Genomic DNA, 24,044 nt, shown 5'->3' on the forward strand with positions numbered 1-24,044 from the left:
TCCCCCTGACCCCCCTCTCTCATTGATTCCCTCTCTTTCTCCCTGACCCCCTCTCTATCACCCTGACCCCCTCTCTCTCCTCTTCCCCTGACCCCCTCTCTCTCTCCTTGATTCCCCCTCTCTCTCCCTGACCCTCTCGCTCCCTGCCCCCTTCTCACTCTCTCCCTGAACCCCACCTCTCTCTCTCCATGATCCCCCTCTCTCTCCTCTCCCCCTGGCCCTCCCTCTCTCTCTCCTTGATTCCCCCCTCTCTCTCCCTGACCCCCTGCTTTCTCCTCTCCCCCGACCCCCCTCTCTCCTAGATTCCCTTCTCTTTCTCCCTGACCCCCTCTCTCTCCTCTCTCCCTGACCCCATCTCTCTCTCTGTCTCCCTGCTCCCCCCTCTCTCCCTCCCTGCCCTCTCTTTCTCTCTCTCTCTGCTCCCCATTTCTCTCTCTGCTCTCTCTCTCTCTGCCTGCCCCCCCCCCCCCCCCTCTCAAACTCCCAATCTCTCCCTCCAGCTTACCAATTTTTAGATGGGTGGCTGAATTAGTATTGTTTTTAAGTTTTCTTTCTTTTATTTTCACTTGGTGATCCTGCTAGTAAGCCTGTTGTTTTTCAAAAGAATGAGCTGTCTTGCAGATGTAGAATTTAGAGGGTTGATTCAAACCATTTAACCCTGGCAAAGGGGGGAGGGGGGCAGGGGCGGAGCCAGGGGTGGCAAAATGAGGTTTCGCCTAGGGCGGTGATGGCACCCCAGATGTTTTGGAACTACATTTCCCATGATGCTTATGCACTCTGCAGTGTAGTGAAGCATCATGGGAAATGTAGTTCCAAAACATCTGGGATGCCAAGGTTCGCCATCACTGGCCTAGGGTGTCAAAAATCCTTGCACCGGCCCTCAGTACACAAACCTTGCAAATGTAGATCATCAAAGCTCACAACAAAATCTAAATATAAGCAGTAAGAATTTTAAATCCACAAACTTTTTAATGTAAAGACCCTTATACACAACACCAGAAACACATGGCTAAGGATCCTATTAAGTGTTGTCTACCATCCATTTCGCAGAGGTTTGTGCCCTGGAAATAGAACCACTTCAGCCAGTCGGACAGGGCAATCTCCAGCATCAGATTGTTATCTCCGTGACAGATAATAGAGGCTCCTTTTGTTTTGCTTTATTAGGTAGTAATGACAACATCTGTAAATAAAAAAGAAATTCAAAAGAGAAATTGAGTGAAAAGATATACTGTAGTAAAGGAGTAGGAAAGGTGAGATAAAGTTGGGATAGCAGATCCAATCAAGGAATAAGAGAGAGGAGATACAATGTTAGAGGAAAGAATCAACCAGAGCAGGGGTCTTCAAACTTCCAGTTTACTGTCCTTCAGATATTAGGAGGGCCAGACTGTGGTCATTGGGAGTAGAAAATGCCCCAGAGTCAATGTAAATAATGTTTCAGGCTTACTGGTTAGTTGAAGTAAAAAAATGCCTGTGGTCAGTAGGAGGAGAAATAGTGTCCTATAATTAGTATTAGTGGGAGGAATCATGCCCCATGCTTGTGTCAGTGGGAGGATCGGTGCCTCATGTCAGTGAGAGGGATAGTGCCACAAGGGCCGAATAAAGGCAGGCAAAGGGCCACATCTTGCCCCTGGCCACAGTTTGGAAACCACTGAGCTAGAGGATGGGTGAATAGAGGTACAATGGAGAGATGGTTGAAACTGTATCATTTGGGAATGGGAGATAGAAACTACAAGTGATGGATGGTGAGACAAGAAACTGTTGGGTTATAGAAAAGAAGAGACCCAGATAGCAATGAAAACCCATCAGAAGTTCCAATTTCACTAGAATAATTTGCAATTATTCATGGTTTATGCCCTTTAGGATATTTTTTCTTTTCTTCCTGTCCTTTTTGACCTCCATCAAATAGAAACAATAGTGGCTTAGTGGATGCCTTGCAAGTTGGCATCCCAACTAGGAAAACAACCTGCATGAAGCTTTCATATCTACCTTGCACTTAAGTGGATTTCCTCCAGGGACTCTGGTGTCCTCTCACAATCCAAAGACAAGGTACACTAGTTGGTTCCTTTCTAAATTGGCTCTAGTATGCATTTATATGTATGTGAGATAGGGACCTTAGATTGTAAGCTCCTTGAAGGCAGGAACCAAGGTGAATGTACAATATGTAGAGCCAGTGTAAACTGTCATCAGTATAAAAATGTCTGTAATAAATAATAAATATATATCTTTGAACTCAGACTGTACAAGACAATCTGAGCTGTATTTACCACCATGAACATTTGGGAGCCAAGCCTCAAAATCCACAAAGTGTGATAAATGTTTTCTCATTTTATTTTCGTCTTCTATGTACAATTAAACATTTGTGACTATATTCAACAGTAGTAGGAAGGGGCTAAAGGAAATTCTGAGCATCAGAAGGCTCTTAGTAGTTAAGGAACCACAAGACCATCTGTCTTTTCTCATGTTTGGTGGTTTGTGGAGTTGTCAAGTCTGTATATGAAGGAGACTCTATGTTGCCTTCAACAGCATTATCCTACTGAGGTTATTCTTAAAAAAGTGTTAAAAATGAGAGTGCTTACAAAAGGTGTACAAGTCTGTCATTACACCAGCTCTTGACAAAGTTCTTGGTAGATGTAATGTGTTGAGTGGGGTAGTAACGTCACTGTGTTGATACTATATGCAGCTTTTATCTTTATTAGGGGATAATCCATCAGTGGAAAAATTTGCTATGAAGATTTTGAATAAAGGCTTTCCCTTCTGGCTTATGAATAATATATGCAGAGAAAGTGCATTAAGACTTTCTAGAGCAACCATCCTCAACCAAAGTTCCATGGAACCCTAGGGTTCCTTTAGAGGTTGCTAGGGATTGCTTGAGTTGTGGCTAACTGACCTCCCATTTTGTGGTGCTTGCATAGTTCCAGCTTAACGCCACCTGGAGGGGCCAGCTGCATGACACCAATGATCTTTTTAGCTATCTGTAAGGGCGTCATTCTAACCACCACTCTAAGGTGGTATCTCTTCCCACTAGCCACCAATGTAAGGGACATTTTCCCACTGATCTCTGAATTGGTTTTAGCAGGATGCTTCGAAACCTGAAAAAAATTTCAAGGTGAAAAGGTTGGGGAAAGACTGATCTAGAAATATGGGTCTCTTGAATTTGGTGAATTTGAGTTGCACTGGGTGGGGAAGTGCACAGTTTTGGTTTTTTTGAAGATCACCATTACATCATTGCGTAGCCATTACAAATACCTACGTTTATTTATACATTTTAAATGTAACAAACTTATTTGTACGTTTGATTTTTGGATGTAGCACCCTGATGTTTTGGCAGGGTTGCCTGCCAAGTGCCAAGTGATAGTTGCCTTGGCCAATTGCTAGGGGGTCAACTGGCTTCACCCTAATTCTGGAATTGCTGCACTTCTCTCTTCTGTCGTTAGGTGGCGGTGACGATACTGGACAAGACAAAGGCATTGCAAGGACAGATTAGGAGTAGCAGCAAGTACCAGAGCAGTATTCTCACCAACCAGGGACGGTGAAGAATTGGGAAACTTCAGCAGGTGTCAAGCAAGGGACCCAGCCAGCAGAGGTGACGCTTGCAAAGCAGTCTTGTGTGCCAAGCCAGGGACCAAGCGGGCTAGTGGGGTGAAGCTTGAGGAGTATCTGTGAGTATCTGAGTGCCATCTGTGAGTGCCCAGCTAGGGACCCAGCAGGGATGCGGGGGTGACGCTTGAGGAAGTTACTGTGTGCGAAGGTTGGAAGAGCTGTTAGAAACTGTTATAAGACTGTTGCCATATGAGACAGCGATCCTACTCATCCAGATGTGGTGGGTTGCTGGATGCCTTTCCTGGCATGGCTGTCTGCCTATAGAAGTCTCGGAGTCTGCCAAATTAACAAAGGGTGTCCTGGCCCTAACCCTTCTCTCCCTCAGTTCTGTTCAAGAGAAAATAAATCTCTCTAGACATTCAAGAAATGTCTGGCGTCCATGAATCTACCTTGTGTTACACCCACCATGCCATGTAACCTCTTCTACATGGATGATAGAAGGATGTCAGCTGTCCCTAACACTGGAGCTCACCATTAGGCCTCAGGGGCCTCGGGATCTTGCTACATGTAGAATTAGGTCCCTTTGACACAGGAGATTCAATCAAGTTCACCTGTCAGATTTTCAGGCGGACCTGATTGGAAGGTCCATTCATCCTAACGAACAGGTGGGTGTAAACGGACTTGTGTCCATTTACACCCTCCTACCACCGAGTCCAATCTGGACCACTAAAAAAAAATAGGGAAAAAAATAGGATCTGTCCCCTTCCATTTAGACGCATCTGTTCCGAGGGTAGTCGGGTGTAAAAGGACAGCAGAGTCCATTTACACCCAGTTGCCAATAGAGCAGAGTAGGCTCTATCCATATCCGCTCTGCAGAAACTGAGCGGACACAGACCTGTCATACGCCCATTCTGCTCTGCTCAGCAAAGGATATGTGAGTGGATCCCCTGCTGATAAGGACAGAGTCCACCCAATCTGCAAGAGGCCTTGGCAGTTAGAGTGGTTGGGTTGAGGTGCTGTATTTATCTTTCATGAGAGAAGGGGCAGAACTTTTACAAAAGGGTAAAATCATTTATATGTGCCCAGGACAGTATGGTGTCAAAATATAGAAAAGGCCGGAGCAAAGGGAACCTAGGTGTAGGGTCCACATGACTGGGGGTCGCTGGGCAGGTTGCCCAGACCAGTTCCTCTGTATGTACAGGTCAGTGGGGGAAGGGGGTGGCTTACACTGGAGCAATGGAAGGGTAGGGGGTGTGACCTGGGTAGTGGATTATCCCCGGGGGGCGGGGGTGGTAGTTTCATTAGTTGGGGGCAGCAGGACAGAGAGGTAACAGCACAGAAAGTTTTTTCTTTCTTTTTGTGCTGCTCACATTATGGAGGATCTGGACAGACTCCAGCTCGGTTGCCCTGGCAAATGGTCCATAGTGGCTGAATTCCCACCTGTCTGCTGTGCTTCAGGGGTCGGGGCAGGGACCTGCTACTCCTGCCCCTGTGTCACCACATGCGAGGAGGTCTCTGCCTTCTGCGCGCTTTAGCCCCGATGTGAACCCTGGGGTGAGCTGCCGCACAGGGAGCCCGATTTCAGACCCTCCAGCTCCCAGGGTGAAGAGACTCGCACTTTCTCCCTTTGCGGGGACTGGGAGGAATCCTCGGCATCTGCAGGACCCGGCCGGGAGGGTCTCCTCTCCATCCCCCTCCAGGCCTCCACCGGCGCTGGATCGGGACTCGGTACCAAGCCGTGTAGGGCCTTCCTCTGCTCACAGTGCAGCCCGGCGTGGACGATCTGCGGGTACTGGCGTGGGCCCCTCCCCCAGGATGGCCACCGATGGGAGAAGCAGAGGTACCTCGGGTGACGGCGACAATCCTGGAGCGGCATCTGCCCGGTCCCTTCCACCTCGTCAATGTCCCCTGGTGTACAGGGGGACCCACGGGGGTTCCCATCCCTTGTCCAAATGCTTCAAGAAAGGAAAGAAACCGTCCGACACTGGAAAGAGGGACGACTCCGGTGAAGGTGGAAAAAATGGCGCCGTACCTAAGTAGGTATCCGAACAGGTTTGCAGCAAGAATGTTATGGTTGGGTTTTAAGGAGGGTTTTCCAATTCCGAGTTTGTTGGCCGGCGTCCCTCCTGTTTCGGCTAACCTGAAGTCGGGACATCCAGACATAGTTTCTGTTAAACTGCAGAAGGAGCTTGCGTTGGACAGGATTTCTGGCCCGTTCTCGGTTCTGCGGGTGATGGACCTGGTGGTTTCACCATTGGGGGTTGTCCCCAAGAGGGTACCGAACCAGTTCCGGCTGATTCACCACCTTTCCCACCCAAAAGGGGTGTTGGTTAATTATGCTATCGATCCCTCCCTTTGTACCATCTCATATGCGTCATTTGATGAGGCGGTGTGGTGGGTTCAGAAGTTTGGAAAGGGGGCTCTCATGGCCAAGACTGATATCGAATCCAAGGTGCAGTTGAGGGAGTTGCAGTCATTGTTGGGAAAACTCAATTTTGCGTGTCGCATTATGCCCATGGGGCGAGTGTTTTGGCCACCACGCCGGGGGGGGGTCAAGGCTCCGCATAATTTTGTTCGTATTAGTCATGAACACCGGGAGGACTTGCAGGTATGGGACATGTTTTTGGAGCAGTATAACGGTAGGTCTTTGTGGCTGGGGCCTGCGGAATTGGATCTTTTCATGGACGCGCCGGGGTCGGTGGGTTACGCCGCTTACTTTCATGGCCGGTGGTGTGCGGACAAATGACCGGAGGAATTGTTGGGGTCTGATCCCATTCATAACCTGACATTTTTAGAACTGTTTCCCATAGTGCTGGCCGTGGAGCTTTGGGGGTTGGAATTTAGGAACCGGCGGGTTCGTTTTCACTGTGACAATCTGGGGGTAGTGCATGCCATTAATTCCCGGTCAGCTTCTTCCTTGCCTGTGGTCTGTTTACTGAGTCCTTTGGTGTTGTTGTGTTTGCAATTGAATGTTGTTGTGTTTGCTGTTCATATCCCGGGGGTAGAGAATGAAGTAGCTGATGCGCTTTTTCGCCTATAGTGAAACAGGTTCCATCAGTTGGCACCGGAGGCAGAGCAGCTTGGAGTACCGTACCCCAGTCGTATGTGGGATTTCGTTTTGACACTGTAACGGCATTGGTGCGGCAGTCAGTAGAGGATGCTACGTGGTGGACCTACGAGCGGGTTTGGCGAGAATGGCACGAGCTGGTAAGTAGCGTTGGGGGTTGTTTCAGCCACGAGGACAGACTACATGTGTTGCTGTACTTTCTAGGTAAGAACTGCGAAGAGGGGGTGTCTGTCACTTCGGTTAACAGTAAGATGGCGGGCCTTGCCTTTTTGTTTAAATTGGAGCTTTTATGGTATGGATGGCTTTTTGGGGTTGCCGGAAGGGTCGAGGTAGGCCTGGTTCGCAGCGACCTGTGTCGTTGGGTATGCTGGAAGTGTTGTTGGGGGTGCTGACCAGTGTTTGTTTTTCCCCCTTTGAAGTTCAGTTGTTCAGGATGGCTTTTGTTTTGGCTTTTTTCAGGGCGTTACTGGTGGGTCAATTGGTTAGTCCTTCCAAGACGGTGGTTGTGGATTGGATGTGGCAGACCTAACGGTCCAGGGCGACACCGTTTCATTGCTCATTCGAAAATCAGATGGGTAAAGGGGCCAGGGCAGTGCACGGTGAGGTAGCAGGCTTGGCTCTGTGCCCGGTCGTGGTTATAAGGGCTTGGTTGGGTTTACGGCCTGCTGGGCCTGGTCCTTTCTTGATCAACGAGGATGGGTCAGCGCTGTCAATGTACCAGTTCATGTCTGTGTTTAAAAAATTTTTGGAGGCAGGTGGGTTTTCCAGGAGGGAGTATTCATCTCATTCTTTTAGGATTGGGGCGGCCACAGAGGCGGCGTGTTGGGGTTTGAGCGATCAGACTCTTCAGCGTATTGGTAGTTGGGAATCTCACCGCTTTCAACTGTACGTACGCCCTCTCCTTCTTTAGGGTTGAGGGGGAGATCTTTTGTCCATGGGGCTCAGTGGCGGATGGGGTGGTAATTTTTGTCTGGTGTTGTCTGTTTGGATGTTGCTGTGTGTGGCCTTATCGGGCCGGTGGGGTAACTGTAGGGGGTCTGTGTGAATGGAGGGTGTGTACAAGGTTTTCGTTTTTTTCTGTTTCTTGTGTTTTTATTTTGTTCACACCGGGTGTGTTTGATGTGGATCATGGGCCACTCTTATGTTCACTGGGGGGGCTAAGAGGGCACTGGTTAGGCTGGAAAGTTTGTCCCTGAGCTGGTGGAATCGTGGCTAGGGGCCAGGATGCCTTCCTTCGTGAACCTTTTTGTTATGGTTGTTAATAAAGGGGCCATATGGCCATTTAATCCAGAAGGAGTACAGTGGAACCTCGGATTATGAGCATAGTCCGTTCCAGGAGTAATCCAAAGTACTCGCATATCAAAGGGAGTTTTCCCATTGAAGTCAATGGAAATGAAAATAATTTGTTCCGCATTGACTTCAATGGGATGCAATACCGCATAGGCGGGGGGCGCCGGAGAGCCTCGGAAATGGACAAAAAGCCAAGGACACTTCGGCTGACCTCGGCAAACCTCGGAAAGACTTCCTACCCGAGATTTGCTGAGGACAGCACGGCCTTTCCATGCATTTCCGAACGGCGCTGATCGGCTGCGATCGGTGATGTTCGGCTCTGCTCGGCGCCGGTGCCCCCCCACCTCAGGCCAAAAGCGTTACTGCACACCGATTTGGCCTGAATCATGCTCGTTTTGAAAGACAACACTCGTAAACTGAGTTACGATTTTTAAAAATACAGTTCTCGTATTGCGAAACGCTCGTTAACCACGTTAATCGCAATCCAAGGTTCCACTGTATTTCTTTACTAGGTAGTTATTTGTTAGTATAGAGGGGTGGGGCTAGTGGGTGGTGACAAACAACACATCAGCCATACACCAGTCAAGAAAAGGCCCGGAGCAAAGGGAACCTAGGTGTAGGGCCCACATGACTGGGGGTCGTTGGGCAGGTTGCATGGACCAGTTCCTGTGTATGTACAGGTCGGGGGGGGGGAGAAAGGGGTGGCTTACACTGGGGCAATGGAAGGGTAAGGGGTACATCCTGGGTATTGGATTATCCCCGGGGGCCGGGGGAGGTAGTTTTCATTAGTTGTGGGCAGCAGGACAGAGAGGTAACAGCACAGAACGTTTTTCCTTTCCCTCCCTCCCATCCTATCTTTGAGACTGTGTGGTTGGTTTAATGTTGTTTTTTTCTCGTCTAAGATTTGGCTGCAGGGGTCTCGGGTTCTTGGAGGTCGGAATGTTGGAAGGAATACAGTATGTGGTGTGGAACGGGTTGGGCCTATCTCGGTATGGGTACCTTCCCTATCATGGAAATAATGGGCTATCGGTCATCGGGCTGCATCAGGCAAAAAATTGGTAATAGTTTGTCCCTGAGCTGGTGGAATCGCGGCTAGGGGCCAGGATGCCTAGGTGGTGGTGGTACAGCTGATGCAATAGAAAACCTTCCTTCAGGAACCTTAGGCATAGCAGTTAAAGCATGTACAAAAAGTTATATATATATATATATATATATATATATATATATATATATATATATATATATATATATATATATATGAATTTATTTTATATAAAATATTTTTTGTTATGGTTGTTAATAAAGTGGCAATACGGCCATTTAATCCACGAGTTGTGTATTTCTTTACTAGGTAGTTATTGGTTAGTAAAGAGGGGTGGGGCTAGTGGGTGGTAGCAGACGACACATCAGCCATACACCAGTCAAGTCCTGCAAGATATTAATTGTAGGCTATACAGAGGATGAACTAATAAATATCTAATAAATACCTCCAGAAGAATATTTGAAATATCAAAAAGAGTATAAGTAAGACCACAACACTGATCTGCACAATCCATATTACAACATTCAGGGGAACTAAAAGACAGAAAAAAAAACAAGGTAAATATGTACGCACAATATAGAATGTAATCTGTCCAACTGCCTTAAAACTCATCACATACTAGCCCACCCTAAAAAGTATATTGCAGTTATGGGTGGATTTAATAAAGATTTTTTAAAATCTGATCAAATGTCATATTTATTACTTTCCTTGGGTAAGTAGATGAATTCCAGCCCATTTCATAGTCACACTCATAAAAAAAGAAGCTTGCTTATCACCAGTTATAATGTATATCTTCTTTCAAATTTTGCTTTAAAGTATATCTAAATCCCAAAACAAAAATGTAACATATTGCATATGTGGTGGCCACATTCATTTTCTTTTCTTTTTGTGTCCTTTTTTTGTATTATTTTTAACCTGGTAATCCTGGAATAACACACTTTCTTTCCATTTGTGGCTACATTCAGCACCGAGGAGGGATCCATGGTTTTCACATAGGTTAGACTACAAACATGTCTGCCTTTGCTCATGTACATTACATGGAGGATGAGATTCTGTCTTTTCAGCTCACAATAAGTGGCAAGGGAACTACATTTTTGGCAAGATCAACAGATATTTTCTGTACTTGCTAAAAATAAGGACTGGTAAGCTGCAATATTTTATGTAGCGCTACCTCCGTAGGAACCGCTGATTTTAACAGTTTTTTCCCCCAAACAATGCAGAGACCACCAGTCACACAGGTAACAGTCCATTCACTCTGGCTCCAATAAACAGTCTAGGGGGTTGTCTTTTTGCTTGTAGAACTTGGGATGGGAGAGGGATGAAGGTGGTATGGAATACTCAAAGCACACTGAATAGTAATAGGAAGATACTCTTGACTAGGTTAGACTTCAGTCTATGTGCTAGGGGTTTATAGTAATGGCCAAGACTGAGACCCTGTGAGAACTGTCTCAGAAAAGAGCTTTGAGCTCAGGTCTACAATGAGGTTGATTTGCTAAAGGCAAATGTACCGTGCACTGCAAGTGCAGTTGCGCCAGAGATTATTAAATGGGATAAAGTTTCACTTTGCAAAGAATACTCAATCACATGCAAGGAAAATAAAAAACAGTAGTTTAGCTTGTACATGATTGGATGATCGAAATCAGAAGAGCTTCCACTCATTTAAGAGCTTCACCTCGGATCTAGAGCCATTGGTGTGCGTAGTCCATTGCATTAGGGTGTGTACCCCAAAGCGCAAACACATATGTGTGTGTGTGTGTATATATATATATATATATATATATATATATATATATATATATATATATGGCAGTAGGGCAATGGACAGTGTCGGTAGAGCAGTGGACAATGTCAGTAGGGCAGAGGTTGGTGTCAGTAGAGCAGTGGATGGTGTCAGAAGGGCAAAGATTGGTGTCAGTATTTTTTATATTTTTTTTCTTTACTTTTTTACAATTATTATTATTTTTACAGTATTTTTTTTTGTACAATATTTTTTTTTTTTGTACAATATTTTTTTATTATTTTTTTTTACAATTTTTTAGGAGCCCCATTGGGGGGCTTTGGTGAAATATCAGAGGTCTAAACAGACCCCTGGTGTCTCACTTTGAGACAGAGAAAGGGACTGAGGACAAAGATTCCCCAGCCCAGCACAGGATGATTAGGGTGTGCCCAGGCACACCTGACACACCCTGTGTGCACGCCTATGTCTAGAGCAATTGCGCTTGAAGTGCACTTGCAGTGCACAGTATATTTGCCTTTGGTATATCAACCTCCCCGTCTCTTCAGAGCAGCTAAACTCCCCAGTTTCCTTCAGACATTTCTATGCTTCAGGGCAACTACTCAGTTCCTAGCTTCCACCAAACACTCTTCAGTGAAGGAGGTGTTAATACAGTGCCACAAGACAGCTACACACGTTCCAGCCTCCAACCAGCATTCTTCAGTGAGTCCTCTAGACCAGATCCTTGGGTGGGACTGCTTGGTCAGCTGTAAAGTAAATTAGGAATAGGCCCCCAGCTCTACCACAGCTGGAACCAGCATGGCAAGAACAGGGCTGCTCCAGACCTCAGACTATATATGTCCCTCTCCAGCCACTTACTGGGAACACCCCCCCCCCCAGGGGTTGGCTGGAGCATGTCAAACCAAATTATCTTGTCTAACAATATGCATTAAACACGGGGGTTTAGTTTGCGCACATTTGCAGATAAATGCGTAAACTGCAGAGCGACTTCACGGCACCCCAGTATTGTCTGCAGTCCTAAGAGCCCTTTCACACTGGGGCGGGGGCGGCGTCGGCAGTAAAACGCCGCTATTATTAGCGGCGTTTTACCGTCGGTATGCGGCCGCTAGCGAGGCGGTTTTACCCCCCGCTAGCGGCCGAGAAAGGGTTAAATACCACCCCAAAGCACATCTGCAGAGGCGCTTTGCCGGCGGTATAGCCGCGCCGTCCCATTGATTTCAATGGGCAGGAGCGGTAAAGGAGAGGTATACACTCCGCTCCTTCACCGCTCCGAAGATGCTGCTAGCAGGACTTTTTTTCCCGTCCTGCCAGCGCATCGCTCCAGTGTGAAAGCCCTCGTGGAATGAAAGCAGCGGCACTTTCGGGTCGTTTGCAGGAGCTATTATTAGCGCAATAGCGCCTGCAAACCGCCCCAGTGTGAAAGGGCTCTAACTCTAAATTTTGAGAGCCTCCATAGTAGAAGCACGTGCATTATAATAGATAGGCAGAGGGCAGGTGAGCCTGGAGGGAGCACAATAAATATTCAAGCTGTCCATTTGACTCTTCCTGCACTCTATGTTCTAGAAGCCTCTAGAATGCAGGGGGAAGCAATCAAATATACATCCTGTAAAATCCAGAACAACCCAAATCAACTACTGCTCTAGTGATAACAGACGAGCCAAAAAGAACTAAATTTACCTAACATCCTAGCAGCCTGTTTAGGAGGGTGCAATATCACATACAAGTATTTGTTTGAGGTGTAGATACACTTTAACTTTAAGGGTAAAACCAACTCTGTTGAAGTGTCAAGATTTGTTACTTAAAGCGGAGTTCCACCCAAAAGTGGAACTTCCGCTCATCTCATTCCTCCCCCCCTCCGGTGTCACAGTTGGCACCTTTCAGGGGGGAAGGGGATGCAGATACCTGTCTAAGACAGGTATCTGCACCCACTTCCGGGATTAGACTCCCATGGGAGTCACGCCCCCTCCCGCACTCCCCCGCTGTCTCCTGGGAAAGACACAGGTCCCAGGAGATAGCGGGGACCATTGAGAAAGCGCAGCGCGACTCGCGCATGCGCAGTAGGCAATCGGGAAGTGAAGCCGCAACGCTTCACTTGGCAGCACCCGAGGATCGAGGGACGGTTCGGTCTCGGGTGCCGACATCGCTGGACCCCGGGACAGGTGAGTGACCTTATTTTAATAGTCAGCAGCTGCAGTATTTGCAGCTGCTGACATCTAAAAAAATTTTTTTCGCGGGACCCCCGCTTTAAAGCAAAAATTGCCTCCTTAAAAAATATATATGCACAATGGAGGGGCAGTAAAAGTTCATAGATGCCATTTTAAATTATGTTTATCCTACATTGTCTGTTCTCTAGCAATGTAATGTGTTCACGCTTCACTCACTTGCAATGATCAAGTTGTGTAGGGTTTAAAGTTTCATCTTAATGTTTTTCTTTTAGTATTGAGTTTCATGTGCTGCCCCAGTTCTGTTCACGTTCATGGTGACATTGTACTGGTACATGGTCACAGTATTAAAAGTAAAAAAATTGTAAAAAAATAGAAAACATTATTTTTTTTTTTTTTTCTACATACTGTCACCAGTCAGTTTCCCTGATCACTGTCACACCAGTCATATGATAACTTCACTGCCCTGGTGACAGTATAAAAAAAATATGAAAAACTAATTTTATTACATTTCTTAATTTTCCAAAAGAAAGATAAAAAATTACAACTTCAAAAAATTCACTATGCCTCTTACTAAATACAGTACCTTGGACTGTCTACTTTTTCAAAAGTAGGGGAGTAGGGATGAGCCGAACACCCCTCTGTTCGGTTCACACCAGAACTTGCGAACAGGCAAAAAAATTTGTTCGAACACGCGAACACCCTTAAAGTCTATGGGACATGAACATGAATAATCAAAAGTGCTAATTTTAAAGGCTTATATGCAAGTTATTGTCATAAAAAGTGTTTGGGGACCTGGGTCCTGCCCCAGGGGACATAGATCAATGCAAACATTTTTTTAAAAACGGACATTTTTTCGGGAGCAGTGATTTTATTAATGCTTAAAGTGAAACAATAAAAGTGTAATATTCCTTTAAATTTCGTACCTGCGGGGTGTCTATAGCATGCCTGTAAAGGGGCGCATGTTTCCCGTGTTTAGAACAGTCTGACAGCAAAATTACATTTCAAAGGAAAAAAAGTCATTTAAAACTACTTGCGGCTATTAATGAATTGCCGGTCCGACAATGCACATTGATAAAAACGGCATGGGAATTCCCCACAGGGGAACCCCGAACCAAAATTAGAAAAAAAAAAAATGACGTGGGCGGTCCCCCTAAATTCCATACCAGGCCTTAAGGGTCTGGTATAGATTTTGAGGGGGACCCCACACCATTTTTAAAAAAAAATTTGGCCGGGGTTCCCCTTAATATCCATACCAGACCTGAAGGGCCTGGTATGGAATTTAGGGGGACCCCCCACATCATTTTTTTTTTTTTTAATTTGGGTTCGGGGTTCCCCTGTGGGGAATTCCCATGCCGTTTTTATCAATGAACTTTTATGTGTATTGTCGGACCAGCAATTCATTAATAGCCACGAGTAGTTTTAAATGACTTTTTTTCCTTTGAAATGTCATTTTGCTGTCAGACTGTTCTAAACACGGGAAACATGCGCCCCTTTACAGGCATACTATAGACACCCCCCAGGTACGAAATTTAAATGAATATTACATTTTTATTGTTTCACTTTAACCACTTGCTTACAGGGCACTTAAACCCCCCCTCCTATCCAGACCAATTTTCAGCTTTCAGCGCTGACGCACTTTGAATGACAATTGCGCGGTCATACAACACTGTACCCAAATGAAATTTTTATCATTTTTCACCACAAATAGAGCTTTCTTTTGGTGGTATTTGATCACCTCTGCAGTTTTTACTTTTTGTTAAAAAACTTTTTTTTTTATTTTTTTTTTAATTTTTTTATATTTTGTTTTAAATTTTTTATAACGGGTCATTTTTCTCCTTCATTGATGTACGCTGATGAGGCGGCAGTGATGGGCACTGATAGACGGCAGTGATGGGCACTGATGGGTGGCAGTGATGGGCACTGATGGGTGGCAGTGATGGGCAGCACTGCCAGGTGGCACTGATTGGCACTACAGGTGGGCATTAATAGGTGGCACTTGTTGGCATTGATAGGTGGCACTTGTTGGCATTGATAGGTGGCACTTGTGGGCACTGTTAGGTGGCACTGTGGGCACTGTTAGGTGGCACTGTGGGCACTGTTAGGTGGCACTGTGGGCACTGTTATATGGCACTATTAGGTGGCACTGATGAGGCAGATGTGCCTCTTCCACTTGGGGACCGATGTCCCTCACATCCGAGCCGGTGATCAGCTTTTTTTTCTACTCACGCTGTCAGTGTGAGTAGAAAAAAAAAAAACGATTACCGATCTTTTGTTTACATGATGTGATCAGCTGTCATTGGCACATGGTAAGGGGCTTGGGAATTCAGGTCCGCGTTGTGGCCATCATTCGGCCATAGCGCGGATGTGTAGTGGTTAAGCATTATTAAAATCACTGCTCCCGAAAAAACGGCTGTTTTTAAAACTTTTTTTTTGCATTGATCCTTGTCCCCTGGGGCAGGACCCGGGTCCCCAAACACTTTTTAGGACAATAACTTGCATATAAGCCTTTAAAATTAGCACTTTTGATTTCTCCCATAGACTTTTAAAGGGTGTTCCGCGGCCTTCGAATTTGCCGCGAACACCCCAAATTGTTCGCTGTTCGGCGAACAGGTGAACAGCCAATGTTCGAGTTCGAGCTCATCCCTATAGGGGAGTATTCGTACTGTCCTGGGCCTCAGGAAATAAGATAGGCTGTCAGTACATTAGGATTGATCAATTTTTAAATATATATACCATAGTTTACTACAGACTAAATAACATACACGGATTTTGGTTATTTTTATCAAAGAAGTGTAGCAGAATACATTTTGGCCAACATTTATGAAAAAAAAAATATATTAATTTGCAAAATTCTAAAAACAGAAACTAAGAACGTGGTTTTTTTTTTTCAAAATGTTTGGAATTTTTTTGTTTATATAGCATAAAAACAAAACAAAAAAAGAAAACCCAGTGGTGATTAAATACCACCAAAAGAAAGCTCTGTCTTAAAAAATTATAAAATGTAATTTGGGTACAGTGTTGCATGACTAATTAATTGTCATTCTAATGCCACATACACACGATCGGGATTTTGGTCGGAAAAAGATATGATGGCTTTTCTGTCGGGAAAAAGATATGATGGCTTTCCCGTTGGGATTCCGCTCAAGCTTGCCTTGCATACACACGGTCACACAAAAGTTTGCTGAACTTTCGACCGTCAAGAACGCGGTGACGTACAACACTACGACAAGCCGAGAAAATTAAGTTCAATGCTTCCGAGCATGCTTCGAATTGTTTCCGAGCATGCATAGGAATTTTGCGCGTCGGAATTACTACAGACGATCGCATTTTCGGTTAGGAACTTTTTCCGACCGAAAAATTGAGAACATGCTCTCAATCTTTTGCTGGCTGGAATTCGGTCAGCAAAAGTCCGATGGAGCATACACACGGTCGCATTTTCCGACCAAAAGCTCTCATCGGTCTTTTGCTGCCTGAATTTCCGATCGTGTGTACGCGGCAAAAGTGTGACAGTGCTGAAATCTGAAAATTGGCCTGGGGGGAAGGGGGTAAAAGTGTTAAAATTGTAATTGCCACGTTCCTCTGGATCCTGTGCCAAATGGCTTTCCTTCTACATAGTCACCACACCTTAAAAAAATACAAGGTTTTCTGTGAATGGTTGCAGTGCTGAGCAAACGCCCCTCTGTGGTCACTATGCAGAAGAAAAGCCACACAAGACCCAGAAGATTGTGGCAATCACTGTAGTAGGCACAACTACTGCAGTGATTGTCACCTTCCATTGAGTTCCTTCGAGTATGAGATATGCATACTTACATTGTGCCAAGCTGGACCAATGTAACTATGCAGTAAAGATCATACCTGGAGTTCAGGTTTGATCTGTTCAGAAATCAGTATTCATTAGCATGACTCTGAGTGCCAAAATCTGAAGCAATGATGCACACCCAGAGCGACCAATGGCTGTTCCAAACAGATCCTTTGTTCAGTACAGTAAAAATAAAAACTCAAATTACCTTTCAGCTTTAGTTTTGGTGATTCACCTATGAAGCGTGAAATTTGAGCAAGCCTATCAGTATCGGTGTCATCGTAATCAAAGAACAATGCTGTACTCCTTGACTGATATGGACCTCTGGTGATCGGACGGCTTTTGGAGCGCCATTGGCCTGGGGGAGCAAAGCGTATACAGTTACGTTTAATTCAGTTTTAAATTAAAGTGTTACTAAACCCACAACAGTAAAATCTGTCTATATATGCAGCATAGCATGCTTGTAATACCCTGTTTTATCCTGTATGCATAGATATTTCCCTCCTGCACTGTCTATCTGGGGAAAGCCAGCTAACACAGGCAGAGTGGCCGACCTGCACATGCTCAGTTGTGTCTTTTAGGCTGGAGAGAACATTTACCTGTTCTCAGAGATAGCCAGGTCACATGATATTGGCATTACACATGTGGGCGTGTATACAGGCTGCATGGAAATCTCCTCCCACCTGAACTCTCAGCACTGGTGTAGTTTATCACTGACCGTGGTATACAGATCAGCCAAAAAGGCATATAGTGGCAGTATTTTAATGTAGAAAGAAGATTTATAAGCTGTGGGCACTGTGGGGGGGGGGGGGGGCTGGGGGATAGATGAACTATTTTCATATTACTGGGTTTAGTCAGGGCCGGATTTAACCACAAGGCCACCGAGGCCAGGCCTCGGGGCAGCAGTGGTGCAGGGGTGGCAGCGGTGCAGGGGGGGCGCCGCTCCTGCGGCGACTTCCCGGATTGCCCGGGATTGTCCCTTAATGATGATTTTTGTCCCATGTCCCGGGCACCTTCATTCCAGGACGATACAGTGTCCCGGAATGAAAAGAAAAAAAAAACAGTCCACCTCCACCACTCTGATATAGTTACACTCAACTGCAGCAAAACTGGTTGCTAGGCTAGGGCTGCCCCGCGTCTACCAACTAGTGACGTCGGCTGACACGTGGGCGCACCTCCGACTCTGAGACGAGTCCACCCACCTACTTTCTCCTTCTCCGCCTCCGGCCAGCAGCAGAGAGAGGGGGAGACCAGCCAGGCACACCAGAGCGACGAGTCACCAGGATCCAGCCTGTGCCCACTGCCCAGTCAGTGCCAGTGAGTCCAGGGGCCACCGCCGCCGCGACTATTCCCAAGTCCCACAGCCGTTACAGGGGAGCACTTTGCTAGCAGCCTGACTTCTCTAGTCCAGTTCTCCTCCTGAGCCTCCTCCCGCCCACAAGGGCCGCGAGTTTTGAGCTGCCACTGCGCCAGACAAACTTCCAGGACCAGGTTAGTGTTTGTTCATGTGGCAGCAAATATCATTCATGACAGCGATACAGCAACTTGCTGGCAAATTCTTGTTTAGTCACTATTCAATTATTAACCAATTAAGCCCTGGATGGACCATTTTGCTGGGCAAAGACCAGAGCACATTTTGCAATTCGGCACTGCGTCACTTTAACTGACAATTGCGCAATCGTGCGATGTGGCTTCCAGACAAAATTGACATCCTTTTTTTCCCCACAAATAGAGGTTTCTTTTGGTGGTATTTGATCACCTCTGCGGTTTTTATTTTTTGCGCTATAAACAAAAATAGAGTGACAATTTTGAAAAAAACGCATTATTTTTTACTTTTTGCTATAATAAATATCCCCCAAAAAAATATATAAAAAAACATTTTTCTCAGTTTAGGCCGATACGTATTCTTCTACATATTTTTGGTAAAAAAAAAAAAAAATCGCAATAAGCGTTTATTGATTGGTTTGTGCAAAAGTTATAGCGTCTACAAAATATTGATAAAGGTGAAGCTTCAATTTCAGAGCTCTACAAAACATTCAAAGCAGAAAAATTGCAGGTTATTTACCCTAATATTGATATAGCACTGCGTATTTATCTTTGCACTCTGGTTACTAACTGTTCAGCAGAACAATCTTTTTCATGTCTGAAACAAGTAAAGAACTATTTATGATCATCTTTGGGTCAAGAAAGACTGAACAGTTTAGCTTTACTTGCCATGGAGTCAGAACGTTTAAATACTTTGTCCTACGTAGATATTATCGATGAGTTTGCTAAAAGAAAAGTTAGAACTAAAAAATTGTAGGGAGTTTCTTACTGCTATAATCTTTAAAAGGCATTTTCTGCATTACAGAGTATTTTCAGTCTGTGTTCTCGTGTGTGGAGATATGTTTTTAATTGATCTATTGTAGCAGTCATTTATAGAGGACGAGAATGGTGGTGTTTGTGTGTTTGTGTGTGTGTGTGTGTGTGTGGGGGGGGCGGCATTAAGGGACCTGGCCTTGGGGCGGCAAAGGGAGTAAATCCGGGCCTGGGTTTAGTAACACTTTAAGTCTATTTCCAATTTTTGCAGTCAAATTTGAGAAAACTCCAACATATGTTTATGTGTTCCCACTTACACAGCATACCTAAAAAAATGTTTAAAACAAAATTTCTTACTTTAGATGCATCCTAGGAGAAGGTGTCATGGCAGACTGCAAGCATTTTTGAATAAGTTCACATTGGGGTTGATTTACTGGGGGCAAATAGGCTGTTCATTTTCCCCGGAAATTTCCCCCAGAGATTAAGGTGATACTAAGGGCTCAGTTTCTTTTTTTAAATAACAAACATGTCACACTTACCTGCTCTGTGCAGTTGGTTTTGCACTGAGCAGCCCTGGTCCTCCACTTGTCTGGTCCCCAGTCAGAGCTCCTGGCTCCTCCCCCCTGCTTAGTGCCCCCCATGGGGGCACTTGTGCATGCTCGCTCCCAGGCCCTGCTCTGTTTGTCCACAAGACCACAAAGTGGGGCTCAGCCCCGCCCCCTCACTGGTTGCCCGCTCCCTCCTCATTGGCTGTAATTGACAATGGCTCCCACTGCTGTCTCTGAGCCAATGAGGAGGCAGAGAGCTGGGAGAGCAGCTGCTCTTGTGCACATCACTGGATCAAGATCAGGCTCAGGTACCAATTTAGGGGGACTGGGAAAAACTGCATACTGAAGGTTTTTCACCTTCATGCATAGAATGTATGAAAGTAAAAACCTTCAGCCTTTATTAGAACCACTTTAATGAATAGAGAGAAATTTCACTTTGCAAAGAATACCCAATCATGTGCAAAAAAAAAAAACAAACAAACAAAAAAGCAGAGCTTCACCTCATTCACCAAGACCCCTTTCACACTGAGGCAGTTTTCAGGCATTTTAGCGCTAGAAATAGCACCTGTAAGCACCTGAAAACTGCCTCCCATGCCGCCCGAGTGTGAAAGCCCGAGTGCTCTCACACCTGGGCAGTGAGCTTGCGAAACGTTAGAAAAAGTCCTGCAAGCAGTATCTTTGGGCGGTTAGGGAGCGCTGTATACAGCGCACCCAAAACGCCCTGCCCATTGAAATGAATAGGCAGTGCTTCCAAAGCGCCTGAAAAGCGCTTTGGAACATGGACATTTTTAACCCCTTCGTTGGGGTTTAAAGCGCCCCGCTAGAGGCCAAAAAGCGCAGCTTAAAAAGCGGTAAAGCTCCGCTAAAATGAGCGTCCCTTTACCGCTAACACACGGGCGGCCCCAGTGTGAAAGGAGTCTAAGCTGGGGGAAAAAATCCCTGGCAACAAGCAACTGTGGGGTTGATTTACTAAAGGCACAAAAGCTGTGCATTTTGCAAAGTGCAGTTGCATTCTGCAAGTGCAGCTACTCCAGAGATTAGTAAATGAGCAGAAGCTCTGCTGACTTCCATCATTCAATCACGTGCAAGCAAAATGCTTTTTTTTTTTATTTTCCTTGCACGTGATAGGGTATTCTTTGAAAAGTGAAGCTTTACCTCATTTACTAACCTCTGGAGCAATTGCACTTTGAAAAGTGCACAGTCTATTTGCTTTTCTATGTGCTTTGCAAACAACCACCTTTTTACTTTTAGTAAATCTATCACTGTCATTGAGTAGATCAATGCAATTTAGGTTTTTTTCTCAATAAATACATACACCTGACTGATCATTGAATGCACTTTGCTTTGCCATAGACTGACATTTCAGCTTACCTTTGTGTTTTTGTAGCAGCAGATTTAGATGTTGCAGCATCCAGCTTTTCTTCACATTACCTTTAAATCGTTCACTTTCTTGGCTGTCATTAGTCATCATCTCATTTGGAGCGTTCACTGAAAATCTCCCAGGCAGCTTCATACCTGACCAGAGAAAGCAGGAGACTAATACAACACCCTATGATCTGATTAGCAGTGGCACAGCATGCTAGGAAGTACAAGGATTTATTGGTAAATGGAGAAAAATCAGTCTAATGCCGCGTACACACGATCGCACATTCCCACAACAAAATCCATGTTTTTTTTTTCCGACGGATGTTGGCTCAAACTTGTCTTGCATACACACGGTCACACAAATCTTGTCGGAAATTCCGATCGCCAAGAACGCGGTGATGTACAACACGTATGACGAGCCAGGAAAAATGTAGTTCAATAGCCAGTGCGGCTCTTCTGCTTGATTCTGAGCATGCGTGGAACTTTGAGCATCGGAATTGTGTACACATGATCGGAATTTACGACAACGGATTTTGTTGTCAGAAAATTTGAGAACCAGATCTCAAATTTTGTTTGTCGGAAATTTTGTTGGAAAATGTCAGATGGAGCCTACACATGGTCGGAATTTCCGACAACAAGTTCCCATCGAACATTTCCCATCAGAAAATCCGACCGTGTGTACACGGCATTAGCTGTAGAGGATGGAGAACCCCGGACAGTTTATATTTCTGCGTACTGTTGTACCATTCAGGGACATTTTTAAGGCAGGGCAAAAGGGGAAGCTGCCCTGGGCCCTGTCATTGTTGTGAGGCCCAAAGCAGCTGCCTCATACTTGCCAACTATCCTGGTTTAAATTCCCTTGTCTCTTGAGGTTTTAGTCCCATGCTGTGTCCCAATATCTCAGTGTGAAGTGCTTCTACTAATGCTGCCCAGCTCTGCCCTTTTGTTGTGTACAGATGACTCACCTGCAGACCCTATGTTTACATGTAAATTACCGGCATTCATATGTAAATAGCGGTGGCATTCATATGTAAATATCGGCGGTCGGCAGCATTGATATGTATATCTTGCCCCTTTGAGGTCATATCCACAGTAATCTCTAGCAGCCAATCAACAAGCAGAAATCATTTACTGTAACCTCTAGCAACTAATCAGTGAGCCGTAATGTGTGCTGTAACCTCTAGCAAACAGTCAGTGAGCGGTAATGATACACTGTAACCTCTGGCAACAAATCGCAATAGCTGCCTGATCTGATTCAGTAAACTGATTTTGAGTCTAGCTGCTATTTATTGTATGTCTCAGAGCAGGTGGAGAGTGCATGGGAGGGGGGGCAAGAAAAGTTTTGCCCAGGGACCAATCAATATTAAAGATGATCCTGGTACCATTCTGTGTACCATTTGCGGAAGTTATCTCCACTTCCTGTCCCAGAAATATAGCAGGAAGTTAGAAAAAAGGTCCCCCAAAGTGAGGGCAATTCCTCTCTTAGACAGTTGTCCCTATTGGAGGATTTCCCCCTACCTATTGTTCTAGGGAAAACTGTAAAATGTTGGATTTCCCCTAACTTTTTTTCTCAGTGACAAATAGAGTGGTGAATCATCCAATAGGGGCAAAGAGGCAGAACGGACGGGGGAGAGGACCTTAGCAAAGCGAAGGCATAAGAGGGAGCATTATGTGGAGTTTTCACTCTTGCATTTGTCCATCTTGATACAAATTGGATTTGAATGATGGTGATGCTCATATCCAAGTGGGGCAAACCAAATTAAATACAGTGGAACATAATACAAGGATGTTTATTCTGCAAATACAGTGACAATGGGGTCGATTTACTAAAGACAAATAGACTGTGCACTTTGCAAAGTGCAGGTGCGCTAGAGCTTAGTAAATGAGGCAAAGCTTTACTTTGGAAAAAATATCCAATCCCGTCCAAGAAAAAAAAAAAAATGCACTTTTCGTTACACATGATTGGATGGTGGAAGTCAGCAGAACTTCTGCTCATTTACTAAGCTCTGGAGCAATTGCACTTTGCAAAGTGCACAGTCTATTTGCCTTTAGTAAATCAACCCCATTGTGTGTGTTTGCCGGCTAAACACAATGGAGGTTATTTACGAAAGGCAAATCCACTTTGCACTGAAAGTGCACTTGGAAGTGCAGTCGCTCTAATCCAAGGGGTAGATCTGAAATGAGGGGAAGCTCTGCTGATTTTATCATCCAATCATGTGCAAGCTAAAATGCTGTTTTTTATTTTCCTTGCATGTCCCCCTCGGATCTACAGCGATTTTACTTCCAAGTGCACTTTCAAGTGCACTTGCAGTGAAAAGTGGACTTTCCTTTAGTAAATAACCCCCAATGAATTGATCGTCTGACATTTTACTAAATAACCCTGAAAGAAACTGACAGATGACTCAATGCCTGCAATTCATAAGCAGTGTTGCAGACACTCCGCCCACTGCTGTCCACTGGTGGACCTGATGGGGAACTAGTCTCTCAGTGTTCCCCATTAGGCCCTGCGCACTCAACAGGCCCAACAAGGTGGAGTTGAGCTGTTGGGTGGATGGACCCTAATGGGGAACTCTGAGACTAATGGTGGCAGTGGACAGATTCCATAATCACTATTCAGCCCAATAGCAGTAAGCCCATGTTCACACCTATGTAAATTAGATGTGGCTTACACCGCATCCAATTCGCAGGACATTTTAAAATACATTCATTTGAATGCATCTGGTTCACATATGTGTGTTGCATTCGCACTGCGCATTGCACAAAAAACGCGTGCTTTTTCTGGGCATTGCGGTGCGAATTACAAGCCCATTATCCTCTATGGGAACGCATCTGATTCGCAGATGCATTCCGTTCTGAACACAAATTCTCTCCTTCTCCTCACTACACCTCCCCCCTCTCCCTGCTCACTGATCCGCAGCTACAATGGAGAGGAACCTCTAAACAACTGATTTTTATCTTCGCAGTGAAACCTGAGCTTCAATTCGCACCGCACATGTGTGAACCCGGGCTAAAGGCAGTGGACAGGGGTGTACACATGATGCAGCTGCAATCCTTTTCATTGCCGTGTGGAAAAAATTATGACCCCGTCACATTTAATGAGCAGTACGGCCCACCGCAGGAGACCCATTCAACTAAGTGGGGTCTTGCCACAACTGCCCTGCAACTGCATGCATTGCAACCAATGGCCTACCAACA

At 45.3% G+C, this 24,044-nt stretch overlaps 1 protein-coding gene across 1 annotated transcript in view; it reads right to left on the reverse strand.

Moving 5' to 3' along the window:
• Positions 1-1,012: 1,012 nt before the first annotated feature.
• Positions 1,013-24,044, reverse strand: part of LOC141134423 (uncharacterized) — a 28,657-nt gene continuing 5,625 nt past the window's right edge. Inside the window, exons 3-6 of the mRNA XM_073623973.1 lie at positions 20,856-20,999; positions 16,847-16,996; positions 9,385-9,472; positions 1,013-1,180 (exon numbers count right to left, since the gene is read on the reverse strand). Of these exons, the coding sequence (XP_073480074.1) occupies positions 1,117-1,180; positions 9,385-9,472; positions 16,847-16,996; positions 20,856-20,999 (446 nt within the window). The 3' untranslated portion in view covers positions 1,013-1,116. The remainder of the gene's footprint in view (positions 1,181-9,384; positions 9,473-16,846; positions 16,997-20,855; positions 21,000-24,044) is intronic.

This window comes from Aquarana catesbeiana, linkage group LG03, assembly GCF_042186555.1.
Source record: "Aquarana catesbeiana isolate 2022-GZ linkage group LG03, ASM4218655v1, whole genome shotgun sequence".
NCBI classification, from domain to species: domain Eukaryota; kingdom Metazoa; phylum Chordata; class Amphibia; order Anura; family Ranidae; genus Aquarana; species Aquarana catesbeiana.